General features: G+C 38.2%; 1 protein-coding gene across 1 annotated transcript; it reads left to right on the top strand.

Annotated features, from left to right (window-relative positions):
- Positions 1 to 14563: 14563 nt before the first annotated feature.
- LOC143626386 (squalene epoxidase 3-like) lies at positions 14564 to 20091 on the top strand. The gene is made up of 7 exons (XM_077096499.1): positions 14564 to 14830; positions 16348 to 16459; positions 17365 to 17539; positions 17628 to 17796; positions 18656 to 19150; positions 19549 to 19827; positions 19908 to 20091. The coding sequence occupies exons 1-7, from the start codon at positions 14564 to 14566 to the stop codon at positions 20016 to 20018; spliced, it is 1608 nt and encodes a 535-aa protein (XP_076952614.1). The 3' UTR covers positions 20019 to 20091.
- Positions 20092 to 20902: the final 811 nt, after the last annotated feature.

Genomic DNA, 20902 nt, shown 5'->3' with positions numbered 1-20902 from the left:
TGAACTCATTGCTAGCAGAATGTGATTAGGGCTTGATATTGTAATTGATTCAATGATTCAATTAGGGTTCTGGACATCAATTGGGGATTTGATTTGGGTATTGAGCCGTTGAAGACAGTTAAGGATCTGGATATAAGATATATGTATAAACCAATAATCCACGGTGGCTGCCACGTAATATGATTTTTCCAACTCAGATTGACACGTAAGCAAAAACATAACGGAGTTAGTGCTCCGTCAATCGCGGACTGGTGGAAGCAACGAATGTTAAAGTTGGGACCGTTGCCAGCCAAAATGAAAGTTGAGACCAGCGCCGGCAAAAATGAAAAAGTTGGGACCAATAAAAACCATTTTTCCTTATAAAAATAACACTTTATATAGTTTTGTTTATACTTTTTTTTATAATGATGGATTGATGGTGATAAGTTTGTTTTGTAGTTCAAAAAAATTAAATAAAAACAAGTAAAACACCTCTCACTCTTGTACCTTCATGCGTGGTCCTTAATTGTATGAGCTAAGCATTAAAGACTATTAATGTAGTCACTTATTTGTACTTAGTATGACCAAACTTCAAAGTTAATTGCATTTTAATAATAAGCTAGTTGAATTCCCCGTGCGATCCAAGAATTCGGTTGGTATCGGTTCAGTATGGTATTGACACTCGCTATAACAAATAAAAAGAAAACAAAAAAGATAAAGTCGTGATATACCCAAAAATGCGCTTTACATCAATCAAAAACCATAAAACCATATATCATTATCGGTTTCGACTACTAATAATACCGATAGAGGTATCGATGTTGTTCGCTTGGAATCTGATTCGTCGCGGTGCTGTATTTTAAATGCAACTCCATGCTTAAAAAGTACCTAAATGTCGAGAAAAACAATTAATCATAATTGCTTATATGACATTACCAATGATAAAACTACATTAGTATTTTGACCCCCGCGTTGCAGCGGGGTGTGAAACCTTAATTGAAGAAACTAACAATGTTCAAACGTTACCACGAAATCAATCGCTGATTAACATTAGGAAGCAACAAATCAAAGTAATTGCAGTGTGTGAAATTACAAGAAATAAAAATCACATAAATAAAACTCAAATTCGTTGTCTGGTAATGGAACATGATCTCCCCAACATCTTTTGATATGACTTATATTGAAAACAAATTAAACTTCAAGATCCTTACACATATGTCCATAGAAGAGTTGTAAGTTAAACCTCAAAGTTGGTACAATTCATGAATAGTAAAGCTTGTGAGAGGGTAGATATTTGGTTTTTAATATATATGTAGGGAAGAGATAATTTGAGAACCTTGTTGGGTTTTAAGAACTTTAAAAACCTCATTTTAACCACACATTTAATTAAATAAGTTAGATTATATGGTTGAGATTAAATCTGATTAAAATGTTAGGTATGAGAGAGAATAATTATGTACAGTGATTACACTAATTTAAATGTCCGTTACACCTATGCGAAAAGTTGATTCGGTGAGTAAAAAATGTTGTAATTTTTCTACGTACATGTAACCTATGTATATTACATATATGTAAAAAAAATTAAAAAAATAAAAATAAAAATTGTTACGTTGAGTTCTTCGGAATTCTTAACACTCAATGTGGTTCTTAAAAGAAATCAACCATATATATATATATATATATATATATATATATATAGGGGATGGTTCAGGAGAGAAGTCAAGTTATTGTGAGAAGTGTGAGAAGTTAATAATAGCCCTTGATTAAGATGGATCAATGGTTTAAATCTGTCATGGAAATTTTGAAATTAATCTCTTAGTGTTTTAATGTAGTTTTTAAGTAAAAGGGTAGAATTGTATTTTTGTGTAGGTATGACTTATTGAAATTCGCGCTGACCATACAACTTCCCCCCATCCCCTCTCCATTTACACCGGTGTTTGCCAAAAATAACAAACACGATTTTAGCAAGTGAATTTCATAAAATCTTCCGGCGATTTTGGGGAATCAGAGGCAATTGAAGCAAGTCCATCTGACAAAATCATCAGGCGATTTAGTAGAATCGACCGTCAGTGCGGGAATTGTGTATAAAAGGGGAATTTATGTTGATAAAGAAAATTCTAGGGTTTCTTCAGTCTGTTGTTTTTGAAGGAGATTGCGATTGAATGATATTTTTGAGCACGGTTGGGCAGGGATTCTACACCAAAGAAGGCATGGTTTTTATTGTGACTTGTGGAGTGGTTGGATTTTTTTGTGGGTTAATGTAGGATTTGTGTGCATTGTTAGTTACGAAGAGTGTTGATAACCGAAACTTTTTCTAGTGTAAAATGAGTCACGAAGAAACACAGTTGTACGACGATGTATTCCGGTATGAAGTTAATGTAGGAAAGTTAGTAGATGATGCAGGAACACCTGTTTTTGAATTCCGGTATGAAGTTAATGTAGCAAAGTTAATAGATGATGTAGGAACACCTGTTTTTGAATTCCGGTATGAAGTTAATGTAGGAAAGTTAGTAGATGATGTAGGAACACCTGTTTTTGAAGTAGTTGATTCGTGAATAATCACATGTTTTTTGAAGTCAGCGAGGTACTAAATCTAAAGGATGAACATGTAGGAATACATATATTTTGAGTCAGTGGCTTAAGAAGGCTTTGTATGAGAATATAACAGATGTTGATGTAGGAATTAATATTTTTGAAGTTATTGACTCTTGAAAGATTTGTGTACAGTCCTTGATTTTGTAGTCAATGTATATTTGTCAGTCAATTGTTTTCTTTCTCGAGGTTGGTCATGCAATAGGTGATGTAGGAACATAGGTGTGTATGTAGGTTTTTTATTTGAGTTGTTAGGAATTGTTTGATTTGATTTTTGTAACTCCAAAGTGATCTAGTTTTTCTTGATGTATTTGTAGGTGACTCAAAAATGAAGGGTAAACTTGCATTGAAAAAAGGTATAGCCCGTTTTAGTTTTGTGGTGTTGACATTTGATATCTAATCATGTAAAACAGTCTGTAAATTTATTTTTGTGTTGTGCAGCTAGAAGTAGTGAAAGGATTGCATTGAAAACCTCTTTCTCAAAGTTTACGAATGTTGCTGACAATCCTGTTGATGTCGATGCGGAGTCAACGGATATTTATAAAAGTGGGGGTACGTTAAGTATTATTTATGGTTGTGTACAGAATCCATGGTTGTGTATTCCGATATGTATTGTTTAGTATGCTCTGTAGGTAAGATTCCCATTTTATAATGTATTTGTTAGTGTGATATGTAGGTAAGATTCATGCAAGACTTATAATAAAGTATGTGTAGCTGGTAATTTTTAAAATGTACTTTTATTAAAATGTTAATATTTGTTGTCGTATGTTTATAAGGGTTAATGACGGTTAATGATACATTATGTGTGGGTCTGTGTTAGTTAATGTTGGTTCATATTTTTTTTGGAAAAATCGGTAATGTAGTCAAATATATCTTAAGTGTAGGTAATAATCCGTAGAGTAACTAGTAGTCGGATTGTACGTTATATTTTTTTTAAAATGATGCAGGGGTTGATGTTCAGGATACTAACGTTGCCAAAAATGATTCGACTAGCAAACTGTAACATCTGCCCCGATCCGACCCGACCCGACCCAGGTACCCGTTTCTCTTATCCGATCTCTTTCTGTTATGATTTAATATTTGTTTATACTTATATTTTTACTTTTAATAATAATATATATATATTTTTTTTCCCGCCTCTTTCTCTCTCTTTCTTTCCGCCGTCCCATCCCTCTTCTCCTCTCTTTCCGCCTTGTTTCCCTCTTTTTCTTCTCTTTGCTTGTCCTTTGTTCCTTCCCGCCTAAGGTTGTCTGCGCAGCTTCACGCGCCAGACCCCTTACAAGGAATCCTGCGTGAAGACCACCTGTTTCAGCGATACGCGAGACGAACTCTTCTCGCAGCGCGCTAAGAATTGTAATTCTTCTCGCAGCGCGCTAAGAACGGTAGTTCTTCCCGCGACGCGCTAAGGATTTGTAGTTCTTCTCGCAGCGCGCTAAGAATCGTAGTTCATCCCTCGACGCGCGAAGAATTATAGTTCTTCCCGCGGCGCGCCAGGAATTTTAGTTCCTCCCGCGGCGCGCTAAGAAATGTGATTCTTCCCGCGGCGCGCTTAGAAATGTATTTCTTTCCGCGACGCGTTAAGGTTGGTTCTGTCTGCCTTCGCGCTCGCGCTCTCTTGACCTTCTGTGTCTGCCTTCGCGCTCGAGCTTTCTCGCGCTGAACCCTTTGAGTTTTCTTCTGTTTAATCTAGCCGTTTGCTTTTGTGTTGTCTTATCTTCTGTGCTGTTGACCTAATCTGCTTATGTCTGAAAAGTTACTTTCGGCGCAGCATGCGCACCAACCCCATTGGTTGACAGAAAAAGTGACTGACATTATCTTTTGAGATCTGCTTTTTCCATGCTTGACCAGTACCTTTATCTGAACCGCCCATGCCTTTTTACTGTTCCCTGACAGCTTTATCTTGCCCCCTGCAGCTGCCATATCTTTTGATATCTTTTGCTTTTGGAATCTTTTGCTTTTTGAGATCTTTTTCCCCTTTTCTAGGGATTGTGTCTCCTAGGGTTTCCCTATAAATAATAGTATTATTTTTCCTAACACTACACACACAAAACACTTAATCTCTCCTGTTCTCCTTGCTCTCTCTGCCGCCTTCCTCTCTGCCTCCGTCTTCCTCCCTGTTCTGTCCTGCTCTTCCGGTAATATATATATATTATATATAATAATTTACTTATTAATTATGCTAACTTATAATCAAGACTTAGAACCAATCGTTAAAACAATAATCTTTAATTATAGGTTAACTTGTGCTTGTTTAAAGTTGGTTCTTGCTTTATCTTACACCGCATCGTTTATCAAGTGAGTAATTTCGTACCTAATCCCTTTTTGCTTTTAATGTTTTGGGATGTTCATGTGTTCATACAAACTTAGAGTCTTAAACTTGTTTATGAACTTTAGTCGCGCAGTATCTCATGTGTTGAGGACGTAGACTTGGCTGTTTATTTGTATGTGTGGATCATTAACCGTCTTGTCGGTCTATTCCGCAGTTCTCATGGTACCATTAGATGAACACGGGAGAACTATCGTTTATGATTTTCTCTTTTGTTTACACATGCACAGTTTATCTTGTTTGTGAGCTCAATTGTGAGCACTGGCAGTCTTATGAATCTTAGAGTTGGTCCCGATCAGATTACACCCTTGTTGAAAACCAGACATACACATGTTGCGCGCAGATTTATTGTTATCTATGTATTAACTATTAAACTTGATTTCTCACCATCACGCAAGTGATTGACGTTTATTTTAACACATGTTCAGGTTTGCTGTAGCTGTTCTGAAGCTTGTGGACACGTAGGACGTTTTTACTTTTGGACCTAGATTAAAATGTATCAAGACAAGTTTTTACTGTTCGAATATTATGATTTATAATATATTGATTTATGATGATTTATGTTATCTTGTGTTTACTTTGCGCGTGCGCGAATAAATGTATTTATTAAATATTGACACCCAATAGTGTCACGAGTAATGAAACAATATGTGGCGCCCCGATGTATAATCCGCCTTTGGTCGGGGTGTTACTGATTGGTATCAGAGCTCGTTGACTTTAGGATAGGTGGTTAGACGTAACGGCCTAGAATACCTAAGAGTCCCTTCTCGCGCATGAGAGAAATCTCATGTTTGCGCGCTTATTGTTAATTACTCGTTATTTATGAATATGCTCGCGCTTGCGCAGTATATGATTTTATGTTTTATTTCGCGATATTTCGATTTTTGTTAAATTTCGATTTTTTTTGATTTTTCTTACATATTCGTTTGTTGGGTTTGAAAATCCGAAAAGTCATGGTGATACATGAATAGTTGATTTTCAATTTCCATTTACGATTATGTTCTGAGGTTGGAGACTTGAAAAGTCATGGTGATACATGAATTGTCAACCTCCAATACTCATTTTCTTGTGTATTTTATATTGAAGATTGAAAAGTCATGGTGATACATGAATCGTCAATCTCCAATACTCGTTTGCTCGTATATTTTAAATTGGGAATTCGGAAAGTCATGGTGATACATGAATTGTCGATTCTTGATTCGAATTTGTTACCTTTATTAAGTCTGCATTTAGGGTCATTTATTTTACTTTAACTTTTGACAGTAACTGACTCCGTGAAACCAAGCTTTTCGAGGTTATACTTTGTGCTAAAACCAAGATATTAACTAAAATTAAAATTTTTATAGAATGCCTCCGCTATCTCGTCGCCATCTCAAGAAGAGAGAAGCCTCGCGCATGCGTAGACAGCAACGTTCCCAGGAAATGGCCGCCGCGATAGCCCAAGCCTTGAGCCAAAATAATACCTCCAGTTATAACATTAAATCCTTCAACGCGGGTAACCCTCCAAAGTTCACAGGTCTTGAAGGAGCCACCGTGATGCTCCAGTGGCTTGAGAAGATAGAAAACACTTTCCTCCACACCCAATGCCCCTCAGACAGACGAACCCTATATGCTTCCAGTGTCCTGGAATCCAGAGCGCTTACATGGTGGAATGGAGTAGCTCATGCGCGTGGCGCAGAGGCTGCTTCTAGCATGACATGGGAGGAATTCAAGGAAATTCTTACGCGAGAATTCTGCCCTCCCAACGAAGTTAAGCGCCTGGAGGAGGAATTTTGGAATCTTAAGCAGTACAGTGGTGAAGCGCGCGAGTACGCGACGCGCTTCCATGAACTAAGCCTGCTTGTCCCTCACCTTGTTACCCCTTCCCGCCGAGCCATCGAGAAATTCCTTGGGGGTCTCCCCATGGAAATTCAAGATTCTGTATGGGCCAGAAACCCAGTAACCCTCTCTGACGCCATCGAGTTGGCCGCTGTGCTCAGCGACAACCATGTCAGAGCAGGAACCCTGTTCCTGCGGGGATCTGAGAAGACCAAACTCACCAAGACTGCCCCTGGACCAACAGAAACCAAACCTGAACCCTCAAACCATAACCAGAAACGTAGGCGCAGACAAGCTTACGCGCTTACCAGCCCACCCATAGTCCAGCAACCCGCATACCAACCTCCAGTTTATGCGCCTAACCCACTGTCAGCCTACCCAACACCTCCTGTAGTCCACAACTATGCCCTAACCAATCCCGCACTCCCTGCCCCGCCAACTAAGAAACCTTACACAGGAAACCACCCCTTTTGCCCAACCTGTAGACTCCACCACCCACCTCAAGTCCCATGTCGACTTTGTACCCGATGTGGCCGCGCTGGTCACCTTGCAGAAAACTGTAGAGTCCTTCCCGCCAATCCAATTGCGCCAACACCACCAGTCTACCCGCAGAACCCACAACCAACCTACCAAAACCCACGACCCAGATCGTGCTTTAACTGCGGTGATCCCAGTCATTTCCGGAACGCGTGCCCGAGACTACAAGTGCAAATCACACAAGCGAATCCGGTGAACCAGATTTCAAACCAAGTGACGCGTGGACGAGCTTTTAATATAACCGCGCACCAAGCGCAAGCGAATAATGACGTAGTTAATGGTACATTTTTACTTAACGGAAATTATGCTTCTATACTTTTTGATACTGGCGCCGATCGAAGTTTTATCTCTCGCGCCTTCGAGCAGAAGCTTGCGCGACCGCGCAACGATTTAAAAGAGAATTTTTCAGTTGAATTGGCTAATGGTGAAACTGTTTTAATTAACTCTGTGATTAAAGATTGCACGCTTAACCTTAACGAAAACGATTTTCTGATCGACCTCATCCCTATGCCTCTTGGAAGCTTTGATGTTATCATTGGTATGGACTGGCTTACGCATAATCGCGCCGAAGTTATTTGCGCCAAGAAGATGATTCGCATACCTCGAGAAAATGGTGATCTTCATATCTATGGCGAGAAACCCTCCCGCGGTCTTAAACTTATGTCTTGCGCCGAAGCCCGAAGACTCATGCGAAAAAGGTGTATTGCATTCTTAGCCCATGTGGTTAAACCTGCTGAAGAAAAGAAGAAGCTTCGCGATATCCCTGTTGTGCGTGATTTTCCTGAAGTTTTTCCTGATGATCTTCCTGGTATCCCTCCCGCACGTGAAGTCGAGTTCCGTATTGATCTTGTCCCTGGTGCTTCCCCCGTAGCTAAATCTCCTTATCGTCTTGCACCCGCTGAGATGCAAGAATTGGCCAGCCAACTTCAAGAGTTGACTGCTAAAGGATTCATCCGCCCTAGCTCTTCGCCCTGGGGTGCTCCGGTGTTGTTCGTTAAAAAGAAAGATGGATCGTTTCGCATGTGTATTGATTACCGCGAGTTGAACAAACTCACCATTAAGAACCGGTATTCCTTACCGCGTATTGACGACCTCTTTGATCAACTCCAAGGTGCCTCTTGTTTTTCCAAGATTGATCTCCGCTCTGGCTATCACCAGTTGCGCATCCGCGATGAAGATGTTCCGAAGACTGCTTTTCGAACTCGTTATGGCCATTTTGAATTCTTGGTCATGTCCTTCGGTTTAACCAACGCACCCGCCGTTTTCATGGATCTAATGAATCGGGTGTGTAGACCTTTCTTGGACCGTTTTGTGATCGTGTTTATCGATGATGTTCTGGTGTATTCTAAGACCAAGGCCGAGCATGAGCAACATCTTCGGTTGGTGTTGCAAAAGCTTCGAACCGAGCAGCTCTATGCTAAGCTTTCCAAGTGTGAATTCTGGTCTGATGAAGTACAGTTTCTTGGCCATGTTGTGAACAAGATGGGTATTCATGTCGACCCATCCAAAATTGAAGCAATCAAGAACTGGATTACGCCATCCTCTCCTACCGAGATCCGTTCCTTTCTGGGCTTAGCTGGTTATTACCGGCGCTTCATTTCGAACTTCTCGAAGATCGCTTTGCCTTTAACAGCTCTAACGCACAAAGGTAAACAGTATATTTGGGGCTCGAAGTAAGAAGAAGCCTTTCTAACGCTCAAGCGTTTGTTGTGTGAAGCTCCTGTTCTTGCGCTACCTGAGGGTAATGATGATTTTGTCGTGTACTGCGATGCCTCCAACCAAGGTCTCGGTTGTGTTCTTATGCAACGAGGCAAGGTTATCGCTTACGCATCAAGGCAACTCAAGGTTCATGAAAAGAATTATACAACTCACGACCTCGAACTTGGTGCAGTTGTTTTTGCCTTGAAGATCTGGAGACACTACCTTTATGGTACTAAGTGTATCCTTTACACTGACCATAAAAGCCTTCAGCATATCTTTGATCAGAAAGAACTCAACATGAGGCAACGCCGATGGAACGAACTCATCAGCGATTACGATTGTGAGATCCGGTATCATCCTGGTAAGGCTAATGTGGTAGCTGATGCGCTCAGCCGTAAACCCTGCCAGCTTAACTGTATCTTGCCGCGCACGCAGCTTCACTTTGCGCCGATTCAGAGCAATCTTGAATCACGCATTCGCGACGCGCAGCGCTCATCCATCAGTAATGGTAACATTCGCGCCGAGTTAGCGTGTGGCGCGGAAGCTCATTTTGTCCCTAATCTGAGTGGAATTCTCTGCTATCTAAATCGCATCTGGATTCCCTTTGAGGAGAATCTTCGCGCTGATATCCTTAGTGAAGCGCATAAATCTCGGTATTCTATTCATCCTGGCGCTGATAAGATGTACAAGGATTTGCGCATTACTTATTGGTGGCCCGGTATGAAAAAGGATATTGCTGTGTTCGTAGCTAAATGTCTGACTTGTTCTAAAGTGAAAGCTGAACACCAACGCCCATCTGGTTTGCTCGAACAACCAGAAATTCCTACGTGGAAATGGGAATGTGTAGCGATGGACTTTATTACCAAGTTACCTTTGACAGCAAGCAAACATGATAGCATTTGGGTAATAGTGGATCGTTTGACTAAGTCTGCTCACTTCCTGCCCATTCGTGAAAACTACCGTGTTGAGCAACTCGCGCAGCTTTATGTCAAGGAAATTGTCTGCCGCCATGGTACTCCTTTGAGCATCATATCCGATCGCGATGGCCGTTTTATATCTCGCTTTTGGAAATCTCTCCAATCTGCGTTAGGAACTCGCTTGGACATGAGTACGGCATATCATCCTCAGACTGACGGTCAGTCTGAGCGAACTATTCAAACTCTTGAGGATATGCTCCGATCGAGTGTTCTTGATTTTGGAGGTAATTGGGATTCACACCTGCCTTTGATTGAGTTCTCTTATAATAACAGCTATCATTCCAGTATCGGTATGGCCCCATTTGAAGCACTTTACGGTCGTAAGTGCCGCTCCCCGATTTGTTGGAGCGAAGTGGGTGAAACTCAAATCACAGGACCCGAACTTGTTCAAGAGACAACCGATAAAATCGCCAAGATCCGTGATCATCTGCTGACTGCCAGAAGCCGACAGAAGAGTTACGCAGATCGTAGGCGGAAGCCTCTCAAATTTCAAGTTGGTGATCTTGTTCTCCTCAAGGTGTCGCCCTGGAAGGGTGTTGTCCGCTTTGGGAAGAAAGGTAAGCTTGCTCCTCGATATGTTGGACCATTTAAGATTCTCGCGCGTGTAGGAAAAGTTGCCTACAGACTTGACCTGCCGCCCGCGCTCAGTAATGTGCATCCAACGTTCCATGTATCCAATCTCAAGAAGTGTTTAGCTGACGAGAACCTTCACATTCCACTTGATGAAGTCCAAGTTGATGAAACTATGCATTTCGTTGAGAAGCCTGTTGAGATTATGGATCGCGAGGTAAAGCAAACCAAGCGCAGTCGCATCCCTATCGTGAAAGTTCGTTGGGAGTCCAAGCGCGGAGCCGAGTTTACATGGGAAAGGGAAGATCAAATGAAGATCAAGTACCCGCACCTGTTCTCTGCGCCACCTACTTCGAGATAAATTTCGGGACGAAATTTCTTAAAGTAGGGGAGACTGTAACATCTGCCCCGATCCGACCCGACCCAGGTACCCGTTTCTCTTATCCGATCTCTTTCTGTTATGATTTAATATTTGTTTATACTTATATTTTTACTTTTAATAATAATATATATTTTTTTTTCCCGCCTCTTTCTCTCTCTTTCTTTCCGCCGTCCCATCCCTCTTCTCCTCTCTTTCCGCCTTGTTTCCCTCTTTTTCTTCTCTTTGCTTGTCCTTTGTTCCTTCCCGCCTAAGGTTGTCTGCGCAGCTTCACGCGCCAGACCCCTTACAAGGAATCCTGCGTGAAGACCACCTGTTTCAGCGATACGCGAGACGAACTCTTCTCGCAGCGCGCTAAGAATTGTAATTCTTCTCGCAGCGCGCTAAGAACGGTAGTTCTTCCCGCGACGCGCTAAGGATTTGTAGTTCTTCTCGCAGCGCGCTAAGAATCGTAGTTCATCCCTCGACGCGCGAAGAATTATAGTTCTTCCCGCGGCGCGCCAGGAATTTTAGTTCCTCCCGCGGCGCGCTAAGAAATGTGATTCTTCCCGCGGCGCGCTTAGAAATGTATTTCTTTCCGCGACGCGTTAAGGTTGGTTCTGTCTGCCTTCGCGCTCGCGCTCTCTTGACCTTCTGTGTCTGCCTTCGCGCTCGAGCTTTCTCGCGCTGAACCCTTTGAGTTTTCTTCTGTTTAATCTAGCCGTTTGCTTTTGTGTTGTCTTATCTTCTGTGCTGTTGACCTAATCTGCTTATGTCTGAAAAGTTACTTTCGGCGCAGCATGCGCACCAACCCCATTGGTTGACAGAAAAAGTGACTGACATTATCTTTTGAGATCTGCTTTTTCCATGCTTGACCAGTACCTTTATCTGAACCGCCCATGCCTTTTTACTGTTCCCTGACAGCTTTATCTTGCCCCCTGCAGCTGCCATATCTTTTGATATCTTTTGCTTTTGGAATCTTTTGCTTTTTGAGATCTTTTTCCCCTTTTCTAGGGATTGTGTCTCCTAGGGTTTCCCTATAAATAATAGTATTATTTTTCCTAACACTACACACACAAAACACTTAATCTCTCCTGTTCTCCTTGCTCTCTCTGCCGCCTTCCTCTCTGCCTCCGTCTTCCTCCCTGTTCTGTCCTGCTCTTCCGGTAATATATATATATTATATATAATAATTTACTTATTAATTATGCTAACTTATAATCAAGACTTAGAACCAATCGTTAAAACAATAATCTTTAATTATAGGTTAACTTGTGCTTGTTTAAAGTTGGTTCTTGCTTTATCTTACACCGCATCGTTTATCAAGTGAGTAATTTCGTACCTAATCCCTTTTTGCTTTTAATGTTTTGGGATGTTCATGTGTTCATACAAACTTAGAGTCTTAAACTTGTTTATGAACTTTAGTCGCGCAGTATCTCATGTGTTGAGGACGTAGACTTGGCTGTTTATTTGTATGTGTGGATCATTAACCGTCTTGTCGGTCTATTCCGCAGTTCTCATGGTACCATTAGATGAACACGGGAGAACTATCGTTTATGATTTTCTCTTTTGTTTACACATGCACAGTTTATCTTGTTTGTGAGCTCAATTGTGAGCACTGGCAGTCTTATGAATCTTAGAGTTGGTCCCGATCAGATTACACCCTTGTTGAAAACCAGACATACACATGTTGCGCGCAGATTTATTGTTATCTATGTATTAACTATTAAACTTGATTTCTCACCATCACGCAAGTGATTGACGTTTATTTTAACACATGTTCAGGTTTGCTGTAGCTGTTCTGAAGCTTGTGGACACGTAGGACGTTTTTACTTTTGGACCTAGATTAAAATGTATCAAGACAAGTTTTTACTGTTCGAATATTATGATTTATAATATATTGATTTATGATGATTTATGTTATCTTGTGTTTACTTTGCGCGTGCGCGAATAAATGTATTTATTAAATATTGACACCCAATAGTGTCACGAGTAATGAAACAATATGTGGCGCCCCGATGTATAATCCGCCTTTGGTCGGGGTGTTACACAAACCTGGTAGCAAGAGAAGAAAATGTATTCTTTTTTAAAGTTAGTCTAACAAACTAGTATTCGGATTGTGTGTTTTGTTTTTGATGTTTATTTTTGTTTTAAAATTTAGTGGGGATTTTAGCTGAGAAAGTGGTGGACGAGCACACGAATGAAGGTAGTTTGTGCATCTTTTTGTTTATGTAGGGTAGTGTGTTTTTTGATTTCGAGTGAAGATAATTTGGGCATCTTTTTGTTTAACGAGTTGATTGCATATACGATAACGATTTACATATTGCTGCAGATGTTGAAGGTGAAAACTCTAAGTATGATACAAATGAGTTAAGTAGCAAGCGTTCTAAAAAAAGAACATAACGAACCTACATATACTATAAAAAAATCAACAAGAACATGCACTTACTATAAAACATCAACAGTGACCTACACAAACCCATAACCAAACAAGGACATTATAATAACCTACACAAGCGTGTATCACTAACCTGATCATACTATAAAAACAACAATAACATGGGTAATGGTAATCATTTAAACAAACAACAATACATAAGCTACACAAACTTGTATGACCAATAATAAACTGTTATCAACATAATTTCTAAGTTGAATTGACAAACGAAAAAACCTTCACAATGTGATGTTAACTGACTCATGGACACAGTCTGCTTAGAGGTTGACGGGTTATCCATTGCTTCAAAGAAATTTAAAAAATTGTATGCTGCAGGTGATGATGTATAATGCAGGTAATGGATGGTTTATATAGAACATGTACAAGTTATTAGTTTTGATCCTTCACAAATAAATTCAAATCACGTTCATAATAACTAATGATACTTAACAAGTAATGGAATTGATATAATATCATTCTAAAAAGGAATAAAGGGAAACAAATCTGTAGAATGAATAAAGAAAATCATGATTTATTTTTTTCATTGTTATTATAAGTAATTGTGAATATATGAATTAATTAGGATACAAAAACCTAAATTGAATGAAAAATGATTATGGAATTCAAATAATTACCATGTCAGACATTATTTGATGATAAAATTGTGGTGCTGCGATATTGAGTTCAATACAAACGATGGGAAAGTATGTACGGATCTTAATGTAGGACGATTGTTGTTTTGAAGGACACGATCTGGGATTGATTGTTTTGAATGAAAACTGAAGAACACGATCGGAGAATTTATTTGTGTTTTGATTTTGATTATAAATGTGGATAAGGATCTAGAATTTTGTGGCTGGATATGGTTTTGATTTTATTCTTATGTTGATATAAAAACATATGTATAATTAAAATAGTTTCCATATAAATTACATTTGTCCATTTACTATAATACCCCCATATTTAATTAAAAAAAAATAAAAAAACTAAAAATCTGATTGGATAAATGGACTTCTCACAATAACTTGACTTCTCTCCTGAACTTAAACATATATATATATATATATATATATATATATATATATTAATATTTTTGTTCGTGTCATTGAGTAAGTCACATGAATATATCAATTATTATCCATTTAATTATTAATATTCAATTTTGAACAACATAGTACACATACTCAATCTACCAACTTAAATGGTTCTTATAAAACCCGACACATACTTCATCTTCTTTCTAGCCAATTGACACTTTGTTACATATAATGGAGAATACGATTGATAACAGTTACATTGTTGCCACCTTCTTTGTTTTTCTTTTATGCTTTGTTATTCTATCCGCTCTAAGACGTCGTACGACCACTTCACACTCTCATCCTTGTAAACTCGGATACGGTAACAATATTAACGGTTTTAAAAACCCGTATCCGACACATGGAGAGCTTCATACTTTAGACGGATACGCAGACGCGGACGCCATAATTGTTGGAGCTGGTGTCTCCGGTGCCGCACTTGCGTATACTATCGGCAAGGTTAGATTATTTAATAAACGAACAAACATAAATACATGCTAATTTGTTATGGATCATTTATGTTAGTGAATGTCCGTCTGCTCATTTATTTGGTTCATTTATGTTGGATAAAATTTTAATTGATACATAAATAGTTATATTTATATAAACATAATCGTTCTTGACAAGATGAGATTATTTAATAAACGATCAAACATGAGCAGGCGTTAATTTGTTAGCTCATTTATGTTAGTGAACTCCACTTATGTCTTTCTTTTGGTTCTTTTATGTTGGATAAAATTTTAATAGATATATAAGTAATTATATTATATAAATATAAACATAATCGTTCTCGGCGAGGTGAGACTCGTTTCCATTTATTATTCTGATGAAAATTAGCATAAAATGGATTAACTGTTGCATTCAATGATGAATCTCCTTAGCCGGATGGCCGAATGTGGTATCAATTACGATAGTGATGAGAAGATGTTGCCAAATTAATAAGTTTGAACCTTTAATATTATTTTATTATTTTTATTATGTGTACGGAGGGGTGCAAACGAGTCGAGCTGGCTTGAGCAACCCAGCTCTTTTGTTTTAATCGAGTTTGAGCTCGGCTCTTTTCAAGTTATGCTTTTGAAGCTTGAGGTCGGCTTGTTGGTAATTTTTGAAACTTGGGCTTTTTGTAACTTGACTTGTATACATTTAAAAATACTTCACATAATAAATGTTATTGCATGTACCCTTAAGGGCATATATTAGAAAATTTCTTTTCCAATGCATAGCATAATATATATTATTTAGTTATATTTATCATGATTTTATACATAGTGATAATTAATATATAAATATATATTTAATATATTAAATAAAAGTTAAAATAATAGGCCCGTGAGCCATTTTGATCTTGATAAGTGAAACTCCGGGCTCAAGATTGTTTATTAGAAAACTTAGTATTAGGCTCGAGCTCATTTAAACTCAATTTGATTCAAGCTTTTAGCGAGCCGATTTTGAGTAGCTCACGAGCGGCTTGGCACGTTTACAACCTTGAGTATGACATTTAGTGCACGTATTTAGCCTTAAAACATTAGGTATGACAATAATCAAAGCATAACTTGTTTAATGAACACATTTGTGTTCAGGTTGAAGTGCTTAAAACATTTAACATGCTTACAACTTAATTACAACCTATTAACCCATATACAACTCGCAAACATGTTTACAACCCATTTGACTCGTTATAAAAATGAGTTAAAGATGGTTTGTTTAGGCTACATGATTTTCAAGTGTGTTTGTGTTGATGTCTTTGACACAAATAAATATACGGGTCGTGTTTAGATCAACTTGTCTACTAACACCATTGCCACCACTACTTATTAAACTTGTAATGAAAATGAGTCATGTACTTGATAATGACTTTTGTAATTAAATATGTAGCATTTTGACGGTAGAATAAAATGCATAGTTTATCATGTAATCATATGACTGTCACTTGTCCATAAAGCTGTATTACAAATTGTTATGAATTATAATAACAGGAAGGATGCAAAATCCGAGTGATTGAACGAGATCTAACTGAACCCGACCGAATTGTAGGAGAATTACTACAACCAGGTGGATACCTCAAGCTAATTGAGTTGGGTCTCCAAGGTATATAATAATAATAATAATAATAATAATAATAAATGTTGTAAAAGTAGGTTTACAAAGCCAAATGCTCCCTGACTACTCGCTACAAGATATGTCGTTGAGACGAGTTTATTTAACTCCGCATAGTTATAAAAATCGACCAAAGGTAATCAAGCTCAACCAGAACCACATCTAGTCGATGAACTTGGGCTGAATTTGACTTAAAAAGATAAAGCATAATTCGCATTTCTATAATATATACTAAAGAGCAAATATCAAATTTTTAGAATAATTTATTATATAAAATGTATTTCTCTTATTTATTTTGATATTCACTTTTTTTTATAAATATTAATAAACTTATGATATTTGACATGCATATAATATCAAAAATTTAATTTTCTTGATATTCACCATGACCAATACTCCCTAATTACACCGAGTGCACTCAACTCCCCAATCGACCGCCTAGGGTTCGTCTAGCGACTTTTGCGACATTGATAATAATAATAAGGAATATTGGTTTTAAATAATCCCAACTATGCCCTATTGGCAAATTATAATCCCAACTTTAAGCTTGGCTGGTGGCAGGTTCAACTAAAGGTTGTTTGGTTTTAATGGACCGCGACTAACGGATGTTAACTCCGTTAGTGATTTGCTAACGTGGACCTTTTTCTCCGTTAGTGATGCGGCCGGAGAAGAAGGTCCACGTCATCAAATCACTAACGGAGTTAAACATTCGTTAGTCGCGGTCGGTTAAAAACAAATACCCCTTTAGTTGGACCCCCACCAGCCAAGTTTAAAGTTTGGACTGCTATTTGAAAATAGCACATAGTTGAGATTATTTAAAACCAATATTCCGAATAAGAATTCGAATAATAATAATATCTTGATCCAAGGTTATGACAAACTTTTATAACATGCAGACTGTTTGGAAGATATAGATGCTCAAAGGGTACTTGGATATGCACTTTTCAAAGATGCAAAAAGCACTAAATTATCATATTCATTAGAAAATTTTAGTTCAGGCATTTCGGGTCGAGGCTTTCACAATGGGCGGTTCGTTCAGAGGATGCGCAAGAAAGTGGCTACACTTCCTAAGTTAGTACTAGTTCTTGTAATGTTTCCTTATGTTTCTTGAACTTTGTTGTTTAATGTCTTATAATAAGCGGTTTCGACGGGTTTGCAGTGTGGAAATGGTGCAGGGTACTGTGACATCCCTTGTTGAGGATGAAGGAACTATTAGAGGTGTTCAGTATAAAACTAAGTCGGGTGAAGTTATGAAAGCGTTTGCGCCTCTTACGATTGTTTGTGATGGGTGTTTCTCTAACTTGCGACGTTCTCTTTGCAAATCGCAGGTGTGTTGTTAACTTGTTATGGTCTAGTTTTGGCGGTTTTTAGGTCAAACTGTGAGTGACTCAAACCAAACCGTTGAAAATTAAAACTGCCGTAAACTGGACTGTTGGGTTACTAATGGTTTGGCTTCGGCTTGGTTTATGGTTTGGGCTTATTGGGCTTTTATTAATAAAGAAGTGATAATGTTCCAAAACTTCGAACTTCCAAAAAAAAAAAACCCCAACTCCAATTATGCGAAATTGCGTATTGTTTAACTTAAAATAATTAAATTCCTAAGAAAAATATAAAAAAGTTACATGTCTCAAAAACCTACGGCCCGGTCAGGGGTTTTTTGTTACTGGTTTTGAGTGTAAACCGTAAACCAAATGCTTGGTACGATTTGAAACTTTCTAAACCGACCGACCAATTTTAAAAAATAAACCAACCACGTGACTGATTTGGGTGGTTTCTTGATTTTAGACCGAACCATGAACATGTTACACCGCTGACTGGTTTAAGGGTGTACATAAAAAAGAAATAACCGACCTGTAACCGAAACCGAACAGGTCGAATTTATGAATTTCCATTTTTATTTTTTTTAGAATGTTAAGTATTTATAAGAGTTAATAAATAGTGTAACACAAATATTTTAGCTTAAATGCATAACAATATTAATCTTAATAAACAAAAATTATTTAGCCCAAAAAATTTCAAGCCTAAATGGTAAAACTGAAGTAAACCCAAGCTGAAAACTGAAACACTGAGTTTTCAAAAACACAAAAACCGTATTTTCGGTTTGGTTTGAGCCCAAAACGACTATGCACGCCCCTAGACTATTTGACCAATCTTGATTTTCTAAAGTTGACTTTTGGTCAATTACAGGTTGACATTCCTTCATGCTTTGTAGGATTGATTTTAAACAACTGTGAGCTTCCTTACCCGAACCACGGGCATGTCGTCTTGGCAGACCCATCACCGATCTTATTTTATCCAATCAGCAGCACTGAAGTTCGTTGTTTAGTCGATATACCCGGTCAAAACCTTCCATCTTTAACTAATGGTGACATGTCAAAATACTTAAAAACCGTCGTGGCAACTCAGGTTCCACGTGCGGTGCATGATGCATTCATCGCGTCTGTTGATTCTGGGAATATAAGAACAATGCCTAATAGAAGCATGCCCGCTTCTCCTGTTACGACACCTGGCGCACTCTTATTGGGCGATGCGTTTAATATGCGCCACCCTTTGACCGGTGGAGGGATGACCGTTGCACTTGCTGACATTGTTGTGTTGCGTGACCTTCTTAAACCGTTGCATGATTTCAATGATGTGGATTCTGTTGCTAGGTATCTTGAATCGTTCTACATCTTACGCAAGGTAAAAAAGCGGGCCCGAAGCACGATTTATGTTGACTTTTAGTTTAATAGTCAAATGTTGACTTTTATGGTTGACTTTTTGCTTAAGTAGTCAAAAGCTGACTGTTATGGTTGACTTTTAATTAAATTGACAAATGCTGACTTTTAGGGTTGCCAGGTCATTTAATAGTCAAATGTTGACTTTTATGCAGCTAGTGGCTTCTATGATAAAATCTCTATTGTATGCTAACCTTTCATTTAATAGTCAGATGTTGACCTTAATGGTTGACTTTTTATTACTGTCAATTGACTTTTATTAGTCAAATCTTAAATTTTATGGTTACCTTTTTAGTTCATAGTCAAATGTTGACTTTTTTACTTAACTTTCTATTTAATGGTCAAATGTTGACGTTTACGCAGCCAGTTGCATCTACGATAAATACATTGGCGGGGGCTCTATACAAGGTGTTTAGTGCATCACCGAACGAAGCAAGAAAAGAAATGCGAGAAGCGTGTTTTGACTACTTGAGCCTAGGTGGTGCTTGTTCAACTGGCCCCGTGGGCCTACTTTCGGGGCTTAACCCGAGCCCAATTGGGTTAGTCATTCATTTCTTTGCGGTCGCTGTTTATGGCTTTGGTCGTCTTTTGCTACCTCTACCGACCCCTAAACGGTTATGGATCGGTGTTAGGTTGATTATGGTGAGTAATTAATATTCTTGTTCTTTTTTCACGTTTTAAGTTTACTATAGCGTTCATTAAATGACGGGTTTATCGACTAGGGTGCATGGGGTATCATTTTTCCTTTGATTAAAGCCGAAGGGGTGAGACAAATGTTCTTTCCGGCTAGTGTACCCGCATATCATCGAGCTCCAAAGAAGGGGTCACAATGATAGAAATTATTATTAGTTAAGATGTTAGTGAGATATAGTGTTTCCAATTGTAAATTTGTGTCCAAAATATTATGTGTATATCCTAGCTTGTAGTGCCTATCTTTATGTGTGTGTGTTAGAGATTTAAAATTATTAGAAATATGAGGTTGGATTGTTACGCCAGAGTCAGTGGCGGAGCCACATTGAATCAACCGGGTTTGGCCGAATCCCTTTTTTTTCGGTTTTATATATAACCTATAGTATCGAATTAACGAGCGAACCCATTCTTTTTAGGCGAGCTAACCCAGTATAATTTAAAAAAAACATTCGAACCCACTAATTATGAAATTTTAGTTAAAATTTTTTTAGTAATAACTATTTCTTTTATAAAATATAAAAAGCTTAAAAAACTAAAAAAAATAATGACAAACATTATAAATGGGTCAATAATAATCCAAAAAAAAATAATAAAAAAGCCCAAAATAATTAATGGATTCGGTCAATAAATCCAACCCAATTAACATTTTTAAACGTACCAATTAACATTTTAAAACATAATACCTAAATAAAAATTAAATAAAAAAACGAAAACAATGATCGGTCAATTTCTATTTTTATCGACCAGATGAGTACGTCCTTCGTCTCTTCGCCTTCGCTAGTTCTCCTCAAGGCTTCATTGCCTCATGGCCTTAGCACTCACTTGATGGACTTCAACCAGATAACAACGGTCAGCTGACTCTATCTTTTTTATTTAATATGACTTTGTGTTTTTTTAGTGTTAATGATGTATGCTTTTGTATGATAGTGATATTACATTTTATTTATTTGACCGAATGACCGACCCATCCCATCCGGGTCCGAAAACTTTGACGCCGGAAATCGAGCACCAAAATTTCCGAACCCAT

This window comes from Bidens hawaiensis, unplaced genomic scaffold (genome assembly GCF_021521415.1).
Source record: "Bidens hawaiensis isolate Kalapana, Puna unplaced genomic scaffold, B.hawaiensis_p1.1 tig00004357_1, whole genome shotgun sequence".
In the NCBI taxonomy this organism is placed as follows: domain Eukaryota; kingdom Viridiplantae; phylum Streptophyta; class Magnoliopsida; order Asterales; family Asteraceae; genus Bidens; species Bidens hawaiensis.
This window is presented reverse-complemented; position numbering and strand designations above follow the sequence as displayed.

Coding starts and splice junctions, on each gene's coding strand:
- LOC143626386 (XM_077096499.1), top strand. CDS start 14,564: ATGGAGAATACGATTGATAACAGTTACATTGTTGCCACCTTCTTTGTT. Junction 14,831..16,347: donor TTGCGTATACTATCGGCAAG/GTTAGATTATTT, acceptor TTATAATAACAG/GAAGGATGCAAAATCCGAGT. Junction 19,151..19,548: donor CGTTCTACATCTTACGCAAG/GTAAAAAAGCGG, acceptor ACGTTTACGCAG/CCAGTTGCATCTACGATAAA.